Source organism: Lutra lutra, chromosome 4 (genome assembly GCF_902655055.1).
Source record: "Lutra lutra chromosome 4, mLutLut1.2, whole genome shotgun sequence".
Classification (NCBI taxonomy): Eukaryota; Metazoa; Chordata; class Mammalia; order Carnivora; family Mustelidae; genus Lutra; species Lutra lutra.
Genome location: NC_062281.1, coordinates 163998896 through 164017516, shown reverse-complemented (window position 1 = coordinate 164017516; position 18621 = coordinate 163998896). Strand labels below are relative to the sequence as shown.

At 45.8% G+C, this 18621-nt stretch overlaps 1 protein-coding gene across 4 annotated transcripts in view; it reads left to right on the top strand.

Moving 5' to 3' along the window:
* Positions 1-11033, top strand: part of CFAP57 (cilia and flagella associated protein 57) — a 71448-nt gene extending 60415 nt beyond the window's left edge. For all 4 annotated transcript variants that reach the window (XM_047727715.1, XM_047727711.1, XM_047727714.1 and 1 more), the window contains 2 exons: positions 714-846; positions 10669-11033. In XM_047727715.1, the coding sequence (XP_047583671.1) occupies positions 714-846; positions 10669-10883 (348 nt within the window). In that variant the 3' untranslated portion in view covers positions 10884-11033. The remainder of the gene's footprint in view (positions 1-713; positions 847-10668) is intronic.
* The last annotated feature ends 7588 nt before the right edge of the window (positions 11034-18621 follow it).

Genomic DNA, 18621 nt, shown 5'->3' with positions numbered 1-18621 from the left:
GGATGGATGGATGGACGGATGGATGGATGGAAGGGTGAATGGATGGATGGATATTTGTCAAACAAAAATAAGAGAAGTGAACTGTCAATGGGTATAGCAAATGTTCCTTATTCATTTATTTTCTGCGCTCCTCACTAAACAACATGCTGCTGAGGGCAGAAACCATTTCTCATTTCTGTCTGTATCCCAGGGCCATACCAGATACCATATAAAGGTAGGTTCAACAAATAAATGGGGAAAAGTGAATAAAATATAGCACAGTATTTAAGAGCTCGGAGCTCTGGAGCCAGACTGTCACAGTCATTCTGCCACTTGCTGTTTATGTAATCTGGACAAGTGACATAACCCCTCTATGCCTCAGTTTCCTCTACTATAAAATTGTGATTAAAATAGAATTTCCTCATAGGATTATTGTAGTACATAACACATTCAATTCATATGGAATGCTTAGAAAAGCATTGTTGTTGATGCTGGAAAGGGTCTGGATGCTTGGGACTGGTACACTCTATCTGTAGCTTATGTTGCCAGAGTCCACCTGAAGGCAAATCAGCTGGTGCCTCGAGAGGCTGATGCATGAGCTAGGGTAAGGACTCGTACCCAGTAGAGGAATCTGGGTCCAGGCCCAATCCTGTCTGTTTCACACGCCCTCAGCCCTAGCCCTGTGCCCACTGATCACGCATCCATCCATACTCATTCTCTCTTCTTTTCTACAGGAAAATGTCTCCCTGATCAAGGAAATTAATGAGCTCCGCAGGGAGCTCAAGTTCACCCGCTCCCAAGTCTATGACCTTGAAGCAGCTCTGAAACTGACCAAGAAACTTCGACCACAAGACGTTCCAGAGACAGGTAATATCACCAGTGGCCAAAGGGGATGAGCACTAGGATCAAGGAACCAATGGCAGCCACAAGGAGGTCTCCCTTTGTCTTCTAAGGCTGCCTTTCCTGATTCTTCCTGCATCAGGTCACATCTACCCCATGGTCTTCTGGGAACCTCTCCATGCTGTACACCTGCTATCCAAAGGATCTATGAGGCACTTGCCACATGCAAACATGTGCGGGACCAAAATCCTTGGCATTAGCTATAGTTTTAGAATTCAGAATCTTTCTGATTTTAGAAAGAGTGTACTATATACTGCATATTACATAACATCCCTAGAGGAGTCTGAGGCAGGGTCCTGAAATCAAACACATTTGTATTTCTGTAGTGAGACATGAATATTCACACTGAACTTCATAAATTTTAAAATACTTTACATTTTTAGAGCTTTTGGCACTTTAGGATTGAGGATAAGGGATTGTAGACCCGTGCAATTAAAATAAAGACAAAAAGAAAGATTAGAAATATTCAAATGGAAAGGGGAAAGAATGACATTGAAATAGTAAATGAGTTAGTTACTGCAATTATATCCTACAGTTCTTTTGAATTTCTGACAGCCAAGGCAAAAAAAGAAACAGAGAAACACGATAGTTTACATAGTCCTCATTTATGGCAAAAAGAAGGTTTGGAGGCTTTTTTCCTAGGGAAACAAACCTTTCCCTGGTTCTAAATTTTGTAAGAAACTTAACACGTGGATCCTTATGAAAGGGCTGTTAAATAACACAGTAGATAGCCTTTAACTGTATGTCTTCAGACTATTAAAAAACACTCTTCAGGTGTCCATTTCTTATCTGGACAGTCAATAAAGATGGAGAGTATAATGCATTTCCATGGAAAATTAAGTCAGTGTGGTTTGAGTATATTGTTTTCTGGTGGTTTACGTTCAGGAATAGAGCTTAGAAGCCTCGATGAATGGAAACCTGCCATTGGCCGTGGATTGAGTCTTTCCAGTATCAGTCGTCTCATGTGCTATGGTCACTTAACAGGTTATCATTGGGAGAAGGTGACTGAAGTATACACAGGATGTCTCTGTAATTTGTTGGGACTCTTAAGCTATTACAAAATTATACATATAATTGTGACAACACAATACAATTATATGTATAATTTTACCCTTTTCATTAGAGTCAAGGAGTTGATGCAAGAGGGAACTCTAAGTAGTGACAATATTAGGTCTAAAGAACTGACACAAGAGCACAGTGTGTGGGCGCCTGGGTGGCTCAGTGGGTTAAGCCCCTGCCTTTGGCTCAGGTCATGGTCTCAGAGTCCTGGGATCGAGCCCCATGTCGGGCTCTCTGCTCAGCAGGGAGCCTGCTTCCACCCCCCCTCTCTCTGCCTACTTGTGATCTGTCTGTCAAATAAATAAATAAAATCTTAAAAAAAATAAAAATAAAAAATTTTTTAAAAGAGCACGGTGAGTGTTAGAAAGATTGAGATACCTGACTTGTTGGAGATGCAGGGGAAGTGTAGATGTGCCTGTGAACAACTGCAAAGCCTCCCTTTCAAAAATGTTTCAAATATGCCCAAGTGTCCTAGCAAGTAATCAGCTGAGACCTCCTCAGGATACTGTATGGTATAGTCAAGTTCTTCTTATTACTATTGTTCAAACTGTCAGGCATATTTAAAAAATGGAAGAAAAGTCTAATGAATTCCCATGAATCTATTCCCTGACTTCAACGAGTATCAGTTCCTGTCACTCTTGCTTCATCAGTATCCATAGCCCCAGTTATTTCCTCTCCCATCAATATGGATTATTTAAAAACAATATACATATAATATACATATAAATAATATACATATAAAAACCCAACATCGGGTCATTTGTGTGCTATAGTTTTACTCAAGGAAGATTTCATTTGTAACAGTTGACAGATACTCCAACTGTCTGCTTTGATCATGAAGAACCTAAGTCTGACTTCTAATTTTGAACATGGGGCCACCAAGACAAGTTAGCTCAAAATATATATCCTCAAGTTGTATAAGATTGACCAATTCAGTTGGTTTTTAAAAAGTTTTTATCTGGGGGTGCCTGGGTAGCACAGTCAGTTAAGCATCCAACTCTTGATTCAGCTCAGATCATGATCTCAGAGTCATGAGATAGAGCCCTGTGTTGGTCTCCAGGCTCAGCCTGAGATTTTCTCCCTCTGCCCCCCACTGCCCTGTAAAATAAAGAAATAAATCTTAAATCCTTCATCTGAACAGGACAGGTTGCCATCCCCAAACCACTATTTTATATTTAGCAGCATTTATATTAAGTTTTCATTCACAAAACAATTAACTAACAGGTCTAATAGACACACCTGCATGTTTTTCACTTATTAAAACCATATAATTAGAACTTCCAAATAAAGATGGCTAATTAGAAACCTACTAAAATGACACAAATAAACCATCAGATCAAAGAAAACAAAGAAAGAGACACAAAATATTGAAAGCTGGAAAACGGAAAGATAAGTGGTAACTGACTTCAGAGACTCCTAGGCCAGAAGTGGGGAATCTAGAAGAAACCTAATGTACATCACAGAACGCCCTCAAGGTTCAGGAATTAGCGGAAGCACGTATATCAGGAGGTAGGGGTGAAGGTGGGGCTAAAGACAAGGGAAAGTCTTTAAGAAGCTGTTCAATCTACGTTGTAGCCAATACAATGGCTAAAATTAGATGGATCATGAATGAAATTCCCAAAGACCAGAGAACAAAGGAAAAATCCTACAAACTTCTAAAGAGCATGGGGGAGGTTTCATGCAAAAGATCAAAAATCCCAATTGCAGGATACAAAATCAACAGAAAATCAGTTGCATTTTTATACACTAACAATGAGCAAAAATGGAATTAAGAAAATAATTGCATTTATAATAAATCAAAAAGAACAAATACTCGGGAATAAACTTAACTATGCCGGCAAAAAAAACGCATACATTGAAAACTATAAAATGTTGTTGAAAAAAATTAAGACATCAATAAATGGGAAAATATGTTTGTACTAACAGTACAATCCCTGTCAAAAATCTCAATTCAATTATTTTTTTTACAGAAATAGAAAATCTATTCCAAAATTCACATGGAATCTCAAGATATCCCAAATAGCCAAAACAATCTTGAAAAAGAAGAACAAGATTAGAGGTGTCACATTCTAATTTCACACACTTACTGATTTCAAAACTTACTGCAAAGCTATAGTAATCAAAACAGTGTGGTACTGGCATAAAGACAGACATACAGACCGATGGAATTGGGTAGAGAGCCCAGAAATAAACCTTCACATATATAGTCAAATGATTTTCAACATAGGTGCCAATATCATTCAATGGGGAAAGGACAATATTTTCAGCAAATGGTGCTGGGAAAACTATACCCACATATAAAAGAATGAAGTTGGACCCTTACCTTACATCATATACAAAAATTACCTTAAAATAGACCAAGGACCTAAATGTCAGAGCTAAAACTATAAAACTCATAGAAGAAATATAGGAAAAAAGCTTTTATGACTTTGGATATGGTAATGATTTCTTAGATATGACATCAAAAGCACAGGCAACAAAAGGAAAATAAACTGGACTACATCAAAATTTAAAACTTTCATGTATCAAAGAACACTTTCAGTAAGAGTGAAAAAATAATCCATACAATGGGAGAAAAATATGTGCAAGTCATATATCTGATAAGCGACTGAGATCCAGAATAAATAAAAAAATCCTACAACTCGCCAACAACCAAAAAGAAATTTTTGATGAACAGAAGACTTGCACAGACACTTATCCAAAGAAAATACACAAATGTCTAATAAGCATATGAAAAGGCACTCAATAGAAATATGCGGGTTTTGTTTATTTTGAGAAAGAATGCACATGCGTGTGCACACATGTGCACAAGCAGAAGGCGGGGAGCAGAGGGAGAGAGAGAATCTTAAGCAGACTCTATGCCCAGCACGGAGTCCAGAACAGGGCTCGATCTCATGACCCTGCGATCATGACCTGGAGCCGAAATCAAGTCAGATGCTTAACCAACTGAGCCACCCAGGCACCACAGAAATATGCAGATTGAAACCACAGTGAGGGGGCTCCTGGGTGGCTCAGTGGGTTAATAAGCCCCTGCCTTCGGCTCAGGTCATGATCTCAGGGTCCTGGGATCGAGTCCCGCATCGGGCTCCCTGCCAAGCAGAGAGCCTGCTTTCTCCTCTCTCTCTGTCTGCCTCTCTGCCTACTTGTGATCTCTCTCTGTCAAATAAATAAATAAAATATAAAAAAAAAAAATGAAACCACAGTGAGGTACTACTTCATGCCCATTATGATCACTATTATCAAATAACAACAACAACATCAACAAACCCTATAAGTATTGGTGAATATGTAGATAGGAAAAGGAAGGAAGGGAAGGAATGAAGAAGGAAGAAATGGAGTCAGATCAATACAGAATGAATTGGAAAACTATATGCTAACTAGAGGAGGAAACCTACCTTACAGAGGGAGATAGGTGAGATAAGTATCTGTCATTCTTGGCTCTGGATGAAGGAAAGAAAAAACAAGAGAAAAGATCTCTCCCTGAGAACGTCTAACCAAAAGTCCATACTCGGGCAGGTTTAAGTCCAGAATTTACAGTTAATTTGTGGCTCAAAGCAACCTGAAGATTTCGTTTCACTGGCAGTGTGTCCAGGTCCCAAGCAGAAGCAAATGCAGATTTGCTAAGGAAGAATACATTTTAAACCCAGTTGTCAAAGAATTCCTATAGATAACTTTTTGAGGAACATGAACTCACAATCAAAAAATCACTAAATACAGGAGGAAATAAATCACCACGAGTGAAAAATGGCAAAAACATCAATCTACAGAATAAAATCAACAAAGACCGTGGATAGTAGGATTATTAAAATAAGAATATTTAATATATTTAAAGAAATAGAAACTTGGAAATAAGACAAAATAAGAGTTTTCCAAAATTGACTAGGTAGATTTGGAAAAAGAGCCAAAAACACTCCTAGAAATGAAAACTATAGGTTGCAAATTAGACTCAATGGACAGACTGAACAATGGGTTAGAGGTCTCTGAAAGGAGACTTTGTGAACTGAAGGAATGAAGAAATTACCCAGGCTGTAGCCCAAAGGGACCAAGTTATAATAAGAAACAAAGAAGATGGGATTGGATAACCCAGCTTATGTCTAACTGAAATTTGAGAAAGAGAGAATGAGGAGAGGAGACATTATGATAAAGAATAGCTGAAAGTTTTTCTGAATTGATGAAAGATGCCAATCATGAGGTCCAGGAAGCCCGGGGGAGCTCAAGCTGGATAAATAAAAAGAAATCTATACCTAGTCTGCAGCAAACCAAAGACAGAGATGTTAAAAGCAGCCAGAGAACAGAGAGACTGCGTTTAAAGGAGTAACAATTTAACAGATATCTGACTTCCCAAGAGCAGCAGTGTAAACCACGTAGAAATTCTGAAATAGAGTCTTCAAAGTGCTAAGAGGTAATAACTGTCCCCTGGAGTTATGTAACTGGTGAAACACAAGAAAAAAATTTTTTTACAAACAAAACCAGAATTTGTCACCAACAAAACCTCATTAAAGGAACTGTCACAGAATGTATGTCAGGAAGAAAAATTATTCCAGAGGGAAGTCTGACAACTGTATAAAACAATACTAACAATGTCTAAATTGTGGATCACAATACCAAGACAGAACTAAAATACTGAGCATTTAACCAGGGGGATCAAAGCTAAAGCATTCTAAGTCTTGTATTGTTTTGCAAGAAGGTAAAGGTATTGATTTGTTTTGGACTCTAAGTTAAATGTGCTTCTTAAACTTTTGAGGATAACTATTAAAAAAGAAAGAGTATGTATACCTTATAAACCAGTAAAGGGGAAAACCCCCTAAATTTTGAAAAGGCCAAGAAAGAAAAGCAAAAAAGTGACACCAACATAAATGCAAATAAAACAGTAGAAATAAATGCAAATGTATTGTAGTCACATTCTTATTTCCCATCATTTAAAATCAGAACTTAATCTCCCAAAAGAAGCTTGCAGGCAGGGTGCAGAGAGGAGACTGCCCAGGTCTTGGTAGATGGCAGGATCAGAGCAGAGCATGGACTAAGAGGACATGGGGGATATGAGGAGCAAGGTGGGGAACGGGGCCAGGAGGAGAGCACTGACTTGGCCCAGTCATGGAGGAAAAGGACAGGAGGGTTTACACACCCACGGCACATGAAGAAGGACCATCAAAGGGGGGCTCTGTAAGACTGAACCAAACTCTGATGAGCAGGCAGGTCACTATCAAAGAATGAGAGAGAACTGGGGAGTGAAGAGAAGAAACAGGATAAGCCCAGCCCATGCCCTCAAGAAGCTCACAGACCAAGGAAGGAGACAGAGGGGGAAACATTGGGCCCACATGAACTGCTCTCAGGAGGCAGGGCTGCACCCCTGGGAACATTAATGGACAATGTCACCCAGGCCAGGGATATTTCAGGAGAAAACTGCTTCTGGAGGCCAGCTACCAGCCAGCAGCTGTGTCAACCCTGAGCTGTCTTATAACGCTGCAGTGTCTGATTTACCCCATGCCAATTAGGATACTCCTTATCCATTACCTCTCACTGCCAAACCTCTGAGGTTCACTGACATCACCCAGTGATTGCAGAACCTAGAGGAGCTTAAAGCTACAATCTGCATCAAGATCCTTACAGCACCTGGTGAAGCACTGAGACAAAGAGAGGATGGTATGGCCAGTGGCAGGGCAGAGTCGGGAAAATTCCAAGTGCTGGAATATTTCCAGGCCCAGTCTGGTACGTATCTCCAGGACTGTGGCTTCACAAACGCAGGTTGGATCTCCCTGGGCAACGAGACAATAACTAAATATGAAAGCCAGTGGGGAGGGCACAAAGTTTAGTCCAACGACTATGCTGGTAACCAGGAAAGAGGAAGTAGCTAAGGGAGCAGGTGGAGAGACAAACCAAAACTAGGCAGAGGCAAGTGACACAGGTGCTTGGGCTTGTCGGTTTGGGTATTCTGTACCTCCCCAAGGGTGCTGCTCTCCCCAGGGCCAGGCCACAGCTTGACCAAAAGGATGGTTATCAGGGGCAACCTGTAGCAGTAGGAGGAGGAAGCGTGAAGAGCTAGAAAAAGAAGAAATACTAAAAGATCAAGAGCCTAGATATTGCCAAAAAAGAAGAAGAGTTGAGGAGTAAAGGCAAGAAGAGAATGGTCTAGATTTCTCTAAGGAAGAATGGGATGAATCAAGCACTCTTAATGCTGGCTCCATCTTCAGACCAGTTAGAAGCGTAAGGCAAGGCTGGCCTCTGGGCATTGCTGACAACTTGTTCCTTGCAATACTGTCTTCCAACATGGATTCTTTTCTAGAGTTAACTTCTGAGGTACAGGGAAGAGTTGGCAGTGGGTAGGAAAGAGACCACTCTTCTGCTGAGAGGAGCTTGACTGGGAGCTGGAGACACAGATTGTCAGCGAAGTAGATGTCAATGTCATCTGTGAAGAGTTGGGGAGAAGATGGATTTGGCAATAATTTCTTGGATGTGACTCCAAAAACACAAGCCACAAAAGAAAAAATAACTACATAAAAATTTAAACTCACATGTATCAATGGACACAATCAACAGAGTCAAAGGGCACCCTTGGGATAGGAGAAAATATTTGCAAATCACATATGTGGTAAGGGGTTATGGCCAGAATATGTAACGAACTCCTGCAACTCAACAGCAATAACAAAACAACCAGGTTGAAACATGGGCAAAGGACTTGAATAGACATTTCTCCACAGAAGATGCACAAATAGCCAAGAAGCACATGAAAAGATGCTCAACATCACTCATCATCAGGGAAATGAAATCAAAACCATGATGAGCACCTGGGTGGCTCAGGTGGTTAAGCAGCTGCCTTCCACTCAGGTCATGAACCCAGAGTCCTGGGATGGAATCCCACATTGGGCTCCTTGCTTAGTGGGAGCCTGCTTCTCCCTCTCCTTCTACTGCTCCCCCTGCTTATGCTCTCTCCCTCTCTCTGTCAAATAAATGGTAAAATCTTTGGAAAAAAAAAAAGAAAAGAAGAGAAAACCTGAACTTACAAATAAAGAAAAAAAAAACCATGATGAGATGCCACCTCACATGTTTTAGGATAGCTGCTCTCAAAACAAACCAATGGAGAAGCATTGGTGAGGATCTGGAGAAACAGGAACCTTAGCGCACTGTTGGTGGGCACGTAAAATGGCGCAGCCACACAACATGGCAGTTTCTCAAAACGTTGAAAACAGAATTACCATATGACCTAGAAACCACTTCTGGGTATATATCCAAAAGAACTGACAGCAGGTTATTTGTAACCCCATGGTGATAGCAACATTATTCGCAGTGGCCAAAAGGCAGAAGCAACCCAATGTCTATCATTGGATGAAGGGATAAACAAAATGTAATATATACACGCAATAAAATATTCTTCAGCCTGAAAGAGAAATGATTTTGACACATGTTGCAACACAGATGAACCCTGAGGACATCAGGCTACGTGAAATAAGCCAGACACACAAAAAAACATACACTGTGTGATACTACTTGTCTGAAGTTCCTAGAGCATTGTGTTCTTAGACACAGAAAGCAGAACAGTGGCATGAGAGTGCTTGCGAGAGTTCTGGAGAATGATTATACAACAATGTAAATGAACTCAATGCTACTAAACTCTATACTTAAAAGTGGTGAGATGGTAAATTTTATGTTATATTTGACCATAATTTTCTTTAAAGAGTTAGGGTGAGGAGTTAGAGGACAGGTCAAAGTTCAGAAGCACAGCCAGAGTGGGGCAATGAGAATTTGCTGACTATAGGCAGGAAGTCCGTCTGGGGCTGGAAACTGAGAATTTGAATCTCATAGGTAGCACACAACAGGCCAGATGTGAATGGGTGGTTGGATGATCTCAGGTTCAGGCTGTGCGGAGCACACGGGGCAGGGGGACAAGGCATCTAGAATCTCAAGGGTGCTGTCAAGAAAATGGCAGAAGAGACCCACAGTGGGCCTAACCGGACAGAAAAGGTAGTGAATCTAAAAGGAACCCATTTGGTGGGTAAAAAATGAAACTGTCCAGAAAGAAGAGATCTATGCTCAGTCAAAGAACAGAAATCTTGAAGGCAGTGAGAGAGGTGGGAATGGGAGGATGGGTTACTACGGTAGAGATTTAAAGGTGTGGGGTCTTAGGCCTGCTGAGGGAGGGGAACCCACAGAACGGGTGCCAACATGGCATGGAGGCCAAGAACATAAATGGTGAGAGTTCAGCCTGTAGGGTCTAGGGAATGGGATGAGCCATGGATCGTCGTGGACACTGGCATTGCGTGGGATGATGGCAGCTCCTGAGACAGGAGAATGGAGTCTGGGGAAGGTCCTCAAGGCATGAGTGAGTTGCCAGTCCAGGAGGGTTAAAGAGGGGTCTGCCTCCTGGAGCAGCGGTCTTATGTGAGGAGGAGGACTGGGGGCTTTGGAAGCTGACCTAGGTCAGCAGGAGAACACCACCCTGCTTGGGGAGTGGGGCACGGGGGAATGAGCAGAGTCCGCTGGAGGGGCCTGGGGCAGGCAGACTGGGGGGCTCAGGACACAAGCTTTCTCACCTTTCTCACTCTAGAGAAAGTGTCTCTTCATTCTTCCATCTCTGCCAGACAGTGAGAGGGCCTATCTCTACCCCTAGCATCTGGGATTACTAGGAGCTCAATAAATCAGGGGACAGTAGGGATGAAGAGGGATAAGCTGGTTTCAAAGACTTCACAGCAGTCCAGTAACAGGCCCACAGCAGTCCTGCTCTGTGCCTTCCAGTGTCCAGCGAGGACATGCCTGGAATCACACCCACCATGAGACTGAATGAGCAAGAAGAAACCGGGAGAATCATCGAAATGCAACGCCTAGAAATCCAGCGCCTCAGAGACCAGATCCAAGAGCAAGAGCAGGTGCCAGGCTTCCATCCCCTTGCTGGAATTCGGCTTCCTTCCCTTGTCCAGTCAGAAGTGGACATTGAGGTAAAAACTAACTGATCCCCTCTGGTGAGCCATCTGCTGGTGCCCCTGTGCCCCTGCCCTCAGGCCAACCCTGTGCTGTCCCTCCAGTCCCTGTGGCACTGGCCACACCAACCTCTTTGTCCTGCCCTGGGGAACTTCAAACATGGGCAGAATAAAGATATTTGCCAGCAACCATGTCCAACTCTCTGTTTACCCAGGGAGCCAGGGAGGGGCGAGGGAAAGATGGGATCCTGAGGACTTGTGGGGGCGGCTCCAGCTTGTCCAAAGCCATCGCTACTTATCCCTGTCCAGGGTGCGGCTGCCTATACCCTGTCACAGGTGCCAGCTCATTCCCCTCAGACTAGTGTGTACCCAGTATGTCCTCTGCCCTCTAGGTGATTGGGCTCAGGAAGGAAGAGAAAATTCCGGCACCCTCTGACTGATTTAACCACAGAGACAACAAACCGTGACATCATCGTACCCGGCAGGTGGGCTAGAACAGACGTCACTCCGAACTAGTCTCTTGGCTTTACTTTTGCAGAAATAACTGGCTTGAAATGGGGGTCAGGGAGGTCAGCAGAGCCCGATGCTGCAGAGTCTTGAAGGCCAGAGATGACACTATCCAGAGGCCAGCACAAAGCCTCTGAGCCATCCCTGCCCTCCATTCCCAGGCTCTTGCCACACTGGCTTCCTCTCAGTTCCTATAAAAGGTCAAGTTCTTCCCGCCTCCGGGTCATTCCACATCCTGTTGTCTCTGCCTGAAATGCTCTGTCCTCACGCCTCACTCAGTGAACGTCCTCCTTCAGATGGTAGTTGAAATGCTGCTTTCTCAGAAAGACAGTCCCCAATCCCTTCCTCCCCCATCTGGATTACATGCGCCATATTGTTTTCCTTCATAACCCCCACTAGAACACATCCATCTGATGGTGTGATGCTGCCTCTCCCACTAGGCTCTCAGTGCCGTGGGTGCAAGGGCTGGGTCTGTTTTTAAAGTTCCCTTGCGTGTCCGGGTGGAGCATTGACCCAACAGGGGAGGCTAGGGACTGTGGGGAGGATGCTGTGGCCAACCATGACTAAGAAGACAGCTTCCGCGACCCGGATGGTGGCAGTGGAGATGCAGAGACGTGAATTCCTCTGACTTCAGGATGGAGGGAGTTAGCCCAATACAGGGAGCGGGAGAAGGATTTGAAGAAGGGACATGCAGAACAAACCTGTGGTTCCTCTGCCGGCCGGAAGGAAATTCACTGGAACTAGGGTGCAGCGACATTCAAGCAACAGGGCTTTTGACCTAAAAATGCCTGAGAATCAAGACCTCACATTTCACCTACAAGATGGGCCACAGTTTCCAGGTAAGGAAATCCAGACTGAGAAGGGTGAAATTGTTGGCCCAGGCTCATCCTGGCAAGGCCAGGATTGTGGGCCCGGGCTGCCAGCAGCCTCCATGTTCCAGCCCTTTAAGCCTGCCCTGGAGGAGTGCCACATACAACCTGGGCCACGTGGCAGAGGTGACAAGAGTGTGGCGCCAGGAAAGTCTAGACGAGAAGTAGAGGGAGATGATGACTCCCAAGCTCAGCTCACCTAAGCTGCTGGCTGGCTACAGTGCAGCTGCTGGGAGGGAAGTGGAGGCAGATGCTCAGGCAGAGGGAGAGCCCTGTCCCAGCCGTGCCTGGCACTTGGGCCAGCAAGGGACAGGGTGTTTGCTCAGCTGCCCAGGGGGGCGGGGGACCTCTTCTTGCAGGCAAATCTGGAGCCCGAAGTACAGTCTTGTTGTTCCGTGCCAACCTCCACCTCTCCATAACCAATGTCATGGCCAGATTGGCTCTTGTGGATCTGATTATGATTCCAGACTCCCTTCAGCAACCACCATCAGGAAAGAAAGGCTTATCGTTTAGGGGATGTGGAAATAACACCTGGGCTACACAGCAAGGTCAGGGTCGGGGGGAGAGAGAGGGAGGGAGGAGAGACAGCCATCCCACAGGCCTGGGGTTCTGCCCTATTGGGGTCAAGCATGGGGGCCTATGGTTTCTGGGATCATTATTTAAAATATAAGAATGGGAATTTGAAGGGTAGGAAGCGGGAGGAGAGGGTATCAGCTGGTCATTTGCTGAAATCCACCAAGATCTCGGAAACAGAGAAGTCTTGGTGGCTGGCCATGTGTTTTCTGAGATAGTCCTCTTTGAAACAGAGGTAAGGCACTTGCGTGACAAAAAAAAAAAGTCACTGTCAGGGCTTAGCAACACAGTTCACCTCTCCGTTTTCCTCTGTTGTTCCTACTTCCAGCTGCTGGGTGCCACTGACTGAGCTTCCCACAGAGGAGATCTCCCTCCATTTTGCCTATCCTGACTCCATGGGGAGCTTCTCAACCCACTGGCCAACCTCCGCCTTCACAACCTCCCTCCTAGTGGCCTTCAGCCAGTTGAAACCCCCATTAACAGAGTGGGCGGGCCTGGCAGTCCCCTCCTCCTGCAGGACCCCACTGGTCCCCCAAGTGGCCAGGCATTTGGCATACAGACCCCACTCTCATTCCTCTGGTCGCCATCCATTATTAAGTTCTGGGGACTCATTCATTTATGGTTTGACAGCTGGAGCCCTGGGAATATGCACGTGTCCAGGTAGGACTCCCTTGCAATCATCGCTCTGGATGTGGAGTGAGAGGTCACAGAGAAGGGTGTCAGGCCCTGCTGTGTCATTCTTCCTGAGCTCTGCTAGGGTAAGCTCCCATAGACCACTGGAGGTTCAAGGGCCTACTTAGGCTTTGAGATGAACTGGATGAAAGAGCAAACTCACAAGGACATAACCCCATGGGGTGCCAGGCAGCAGGTAGAACTAACACTTGCCATCACTTACGATGACCAATCCTGTACAAGAATTGGCATTTACTGCTCATCTAGGGTGTGTCACGTACTGGGATTTGGCAGGGGTGTCACGTGTAGACTGGGACTCACGACTGGGACTCACCTAGCACCGCCTCTGTGTTCTGGAGGAGTAAGTATATTCAAGTTGGGACTATGAGAGTCTAGCTCTGAGCAGAAGAACTATGGAAGCCCTTCTTTAGGTCCAAGTAACAAAACCCAGCTCCAGCCAGTTTAAGGCAAAAGGGGAAGTTTATCACTGGGCTGGGCAAGGGGGTGAGAGTGGGGATGGTCTCAGGAATCTCCAGGCAGAGATACAACCCGGCCTCAAGACAAACGTGAACCAGAGCCTAGCTGAAACCACCCCTCCCTCTCTTGTCCTCACCTGTCTCTGCAGACCAGTTTCCACCCCCAGCTCAGCTGGCAAATGGTGCCTCGGCGTCTCATTAGTACCCGCTCCAAAGCTGAAACAGAATCTCTAGTTTGACTTCAAGATGCCAAAAGAGAACTACTTGGGGCCTTGCTTGAGTCCGGGGCTCACCCCCGGCTACAGCCAGGGGGATGGGTCACAAAATGTGATTCTCGTTGCTGGGGTTCATCTCTGGGGGGGAGGCGGTCATCGTGCACAGGGCAGACACTCCCAAAGATGTCCCTCTGAGGGGACTGTCACCCCAGCTGCAAACCGCTTTATGCCCCTTGCCCTCCAGGCCGCCCTTCAGGAGGGCGGGAACAGCACCTCTTTTGCTCAGCACAGTGTCTCTGGCACCTGGAACAGCACACAGAGAAAGGAAATGGTAAATGTTTGCTGGAATTAATCAAGAATATAATTATATTATTTAATCATACACACACACACACACAAACACAATTTAGATTAAGTACTTATTGTCCCCATTTTACAAATGGAGAGCCTGAAACACATACAGTTTAAGCAGTTTTTCTCTGGTTCCCCAGCTGGAGCTGGGGCTTGACACTTCAAGGTCAATCTAGCTCCCAAACCCACAGGCTTTCCACCATTCATTCAAAGCACATTCACTGTGCACCTGTTATACGCCAAGCCTATTTTAGGAACTGGGGAGACATCATGAATCAGTTTCAAATCCCTTCCGTAATGAAGCTTCCGTTTTAGGGGAGTAAAGAGACAATATACCAGACAGATAAGAAAAATATATAGCCTGCTGGGCGGTGATAATTGCTACAGAGAAACATAAGAGAATAAAGGAAATAAAATAGGGCGGGGGTAGGAAGTGGGGAAGGTTGTGATTATAGGGTGTCCGGGAAGGGCTTCTTGCTGAGAAGGTGATATTTGAACACGTACCTGACAGAAGGTACAGGAGGGAGTCACGTGGGAGAAAAGCATTCCAGGCAGAGGGAACAGCCCATGCAAAGCCTCCAAGCAAGAGCAAGTGAGGGAGGGATAGCTGTGATGAAATCAGAGAGGGCCTTGGAGATCCGGGAGGACTTTGGCTGTTTGAGGAAGGTGGGCCACTGGAGGCACATGCATAGTAAGGACAGGACCAGCTCCGCATGAGGACAGGGTCAGCCCAGCTTCCCGGGTGACAGTAGGTTGAGGGGGAAATGCAGCAGAAGCAGGGAGACTGAGCCACGGGGCCTCTCTTTTGAGAGGTGGACCTCTCAGAACTCCCATTGTCCAATGGCCATCTAATCGACCAGTTAGAATCCACATTTTGGGGGCGCTTGGATGGCTCAGTCATTAAGCATCTGCCTTTGGCTCAGGTCATGATTCTAGGGTCCATGAATCGAGCCCCGCATCGGGCTCCCTGCTCAGCAGGAAGCCTGCTTCTCCCTCTCCCACTCCTCCTGCTTGTGTTCCCTTTCTTGCCATCTCTCTCTCTCCATCAGTTAAATAAATAAAATCTTAAAAAAAAAAAAAAAGAATCCATATTTTGTGTTCTGTGCCCACTGCCAGCTCCTACTCCTGGCTTTCACTGACGTCCATCTGAGCTACCCCCGCAGCTTCTATTTTGGGAACACAGTTCAAAAGCCCGGCAAGGAGCCTGCCTGTCCACTTGGACTCCAGACTTATTTGATAATATCCAGAGACCAAGGACTCGTGCAATCAGTGTAAGCTAAGGAACCTTTTAGGCTGCATTACCACCGCCCAACAAGGTCTTTTCTCAAACCGCTCCGGGGAAAGGGAGAAAAAAATCTCATGAGTTCCCTTGCCCCAGCTCCATTCAGGACAGCTAGACCATGGGCCTGGCTGGGGCTGACTTTTTAAAACCAGGAAGGTAAATAATTGTTAGAAATCAGCCTCTCAGCCTGAGGGTCAAGTCCTGGAACCCTGACACTCCCTGCCCCCTCACCCCCCCCACCCCCTCGCCCCAGGGCAGGGGGTACCTTTGTAAAGTTTCGCAAAGTGGCACACCCACGTGGGCCTCCCTGAGATCCAGCCCGCCCCACAGCAAGTCAGCTTGCCTGCACTTTTCCTCGAGGGGAAAAATCATCTAGATCTGCACCAGTCAGGGAACCATGGACCACATGTGGCAACTGAGCCTTTGCAATGTAGCTAGTCTGAACTGAGATTTCCAGAATAAAGAACTGAAGTATCTTATCACTCATTTGTAATCATACACTACATGGAAATCATAATCATTCACGATCATGAAAATATTTGGGGGTTAAATAAAAATTATATGTTATTTTCACCTTTTTTTGAACCTTTTTAACGTGGCTACTAGAAGATTTTTTTAAGTTGTTATTTATTTATTTGACCCAGGTAGAGAGAGAGAGAGAGAGAACGCACAAGCAGGGGTTGCCGCAGAGGGAGAGGGAGAAGCAGGGTTCTCAAGATAGATGTGAGTCTGGATCCCAGGGGTCCCTAGACCCTGGGATCATGACCTGAGCCGAAGGCAGACGCTTAACCGACTGACCACCCAGGCGCCCCTACTAGAAAATTTTAAATCACATCTGTGGCTCGCATTGTAATTCTATTTGCTAGCACTGCTCTCAAGTTATGACTGGCTCCCCCATCACCTGCACTGAACAAAGCTAAGAGAGGCACAGACAGCTCAAGCATGGTTATTTTGTGAACTGATAATGGGAAGAAAACCCGGACTTTGTTTTCCTTTTCTATTTCACACGTATCAGAAGGAGAGAAAGCAAGAGACATTGCAAGAGGCTCAACCCAGGAAATGGGTGACAGTCTGCAACCACCTCCAAGCAGACCCCCTTCACCTACCCAAAGTGCGTGTGGTGGGTGCTGCCAGATTCCCCTATTATTAGAAGCAGGAAGGCCCCTGGGTGGCTCAACCATTAAGCATCTGCCTTGGGCTCATGTCATGATCCCAGGGTCCTGGGATCAAGCCGCACATCGGGCTCCCTGCTCAGCAAGAAGCCTGCTTCTCCCTCTCCCACTCCCCCTGCTTGTGTTCCCTCTCTCATTGTGTATCTCTGCCAAATAAATAAATATTTGAAAAAGAAGAAGAAGAAGAAGAAGAAGAAGAAGAAGAAGAAGAAGAAGAAGAAGAAGAAGAAGAAGAAGAAGAAGAAGAAGAAGGAAGAAGGAGAAGAAGAAGAGGAGGAGGAGGAGGAAGAAGGGCCCCGGCCACATCTCTGGGACACTTCAGAATCCCCCAGGGCACCTCAGAGGAGTCCAAATGCCTCACCTGAGTCCCGGTGCAACCTGTCAAACTTGTCCTTCCAGCCTTATCTCGAACACTGCCTGCCCCTATCACTTCACACATTCATTCATTCGACAAATATTTATCATTACTTCCCACATGCCAGGCAAAATGCTGCCTACTATGGTCAGGTGGTTAGCAAAAACAGACACTAAGACCCCCGTGTCATGGGGGATGACAAGTAGGTAAATAGAGGCAATGACAGCACAGGCTCAGGTAAGAGCAGCTGTAGAGCAAGCACAGGGGCCGTGGGTATACCAGAGGCACCTAAACCCACCTGAATCCTGGAGGAGGTGACATCCCAGTTGAAGAATTTGAGTTGGCCAGACTGAGGCTGGATGGTGGCAAATACCCTATGCAGGGGAACTCTGACTTCAAAAACCCACTGGAAGGGCAAAGCAGTGGACAGAGCACACAGAACTGCGGGGCATGCCATCTGGCTGGAGGGCAGGGGCCAGTGGCAAATGACTGGCCTGGTGTAGATGGCAGGGGCTACTCAAGCCCAGCAAAGGAGTGTGGTGGATACCCTGAAGGGTTTATTCTGCAAGAGTTTTAAGCAAGAGAGGTCGTTTTTCACACCTGAAAAGCCTTTCCCCTTTGGTTGGGTTCAAGTCCCACCTCCCCCAGCAGGAGCCATGTCCAGGAGGTCAACCTAGGCACTTGGGGCTTTAAAGGAAACAGAGCAAGGCGCTTGTACGGGCTCCAATCCAGGGATGAGGGTACTGAGCCTGGGTTTGGGGATCAGCTGGTGTTGGGATTTGGGGCTGAGGCAGGATTCAAGTCTGGGGCTGGGATTTGGGGCTGAATTCAGGAACAAGAGTCAAGGTTGTAGTCTAGGATCTAATTCCAGAATATGGAGCCTGTGGCCGGGGTGAGGAGTTGGAGCTGAGGTTTCAAGCCAGATTTGGGGTTGGGATTTGAAGCTGGGGCTGGAATTGGATTTGGAAATGGGGCTGGGGGTTGGGGCTGAGATGTGGGCTAGGGGTTGCAGTCGGAGCTAGGAAATCTAATTAGGGTTTGAAAGTGCACCTGGGGTTGGGATTAGGTTTAAGGATAGAACTAAAACTGAGCTGGGCTTGGAGCTGGAGCGATGGGTTAGGGTCCGGACTCTGGGGCAGATAGACAACATTCCTCCTACTGCCCAGATCTGAGAATTGTGTTAGAGCCCTAACAGCAGCAGACAGAAGCCCCTCCCTTCCCTGGAATGCCTCAGCCCGGCAGATGGAGCTGTGCCACGTCAGCCAATCGGCTCAAGTCCTGCCTAGGAAACACCTGTTG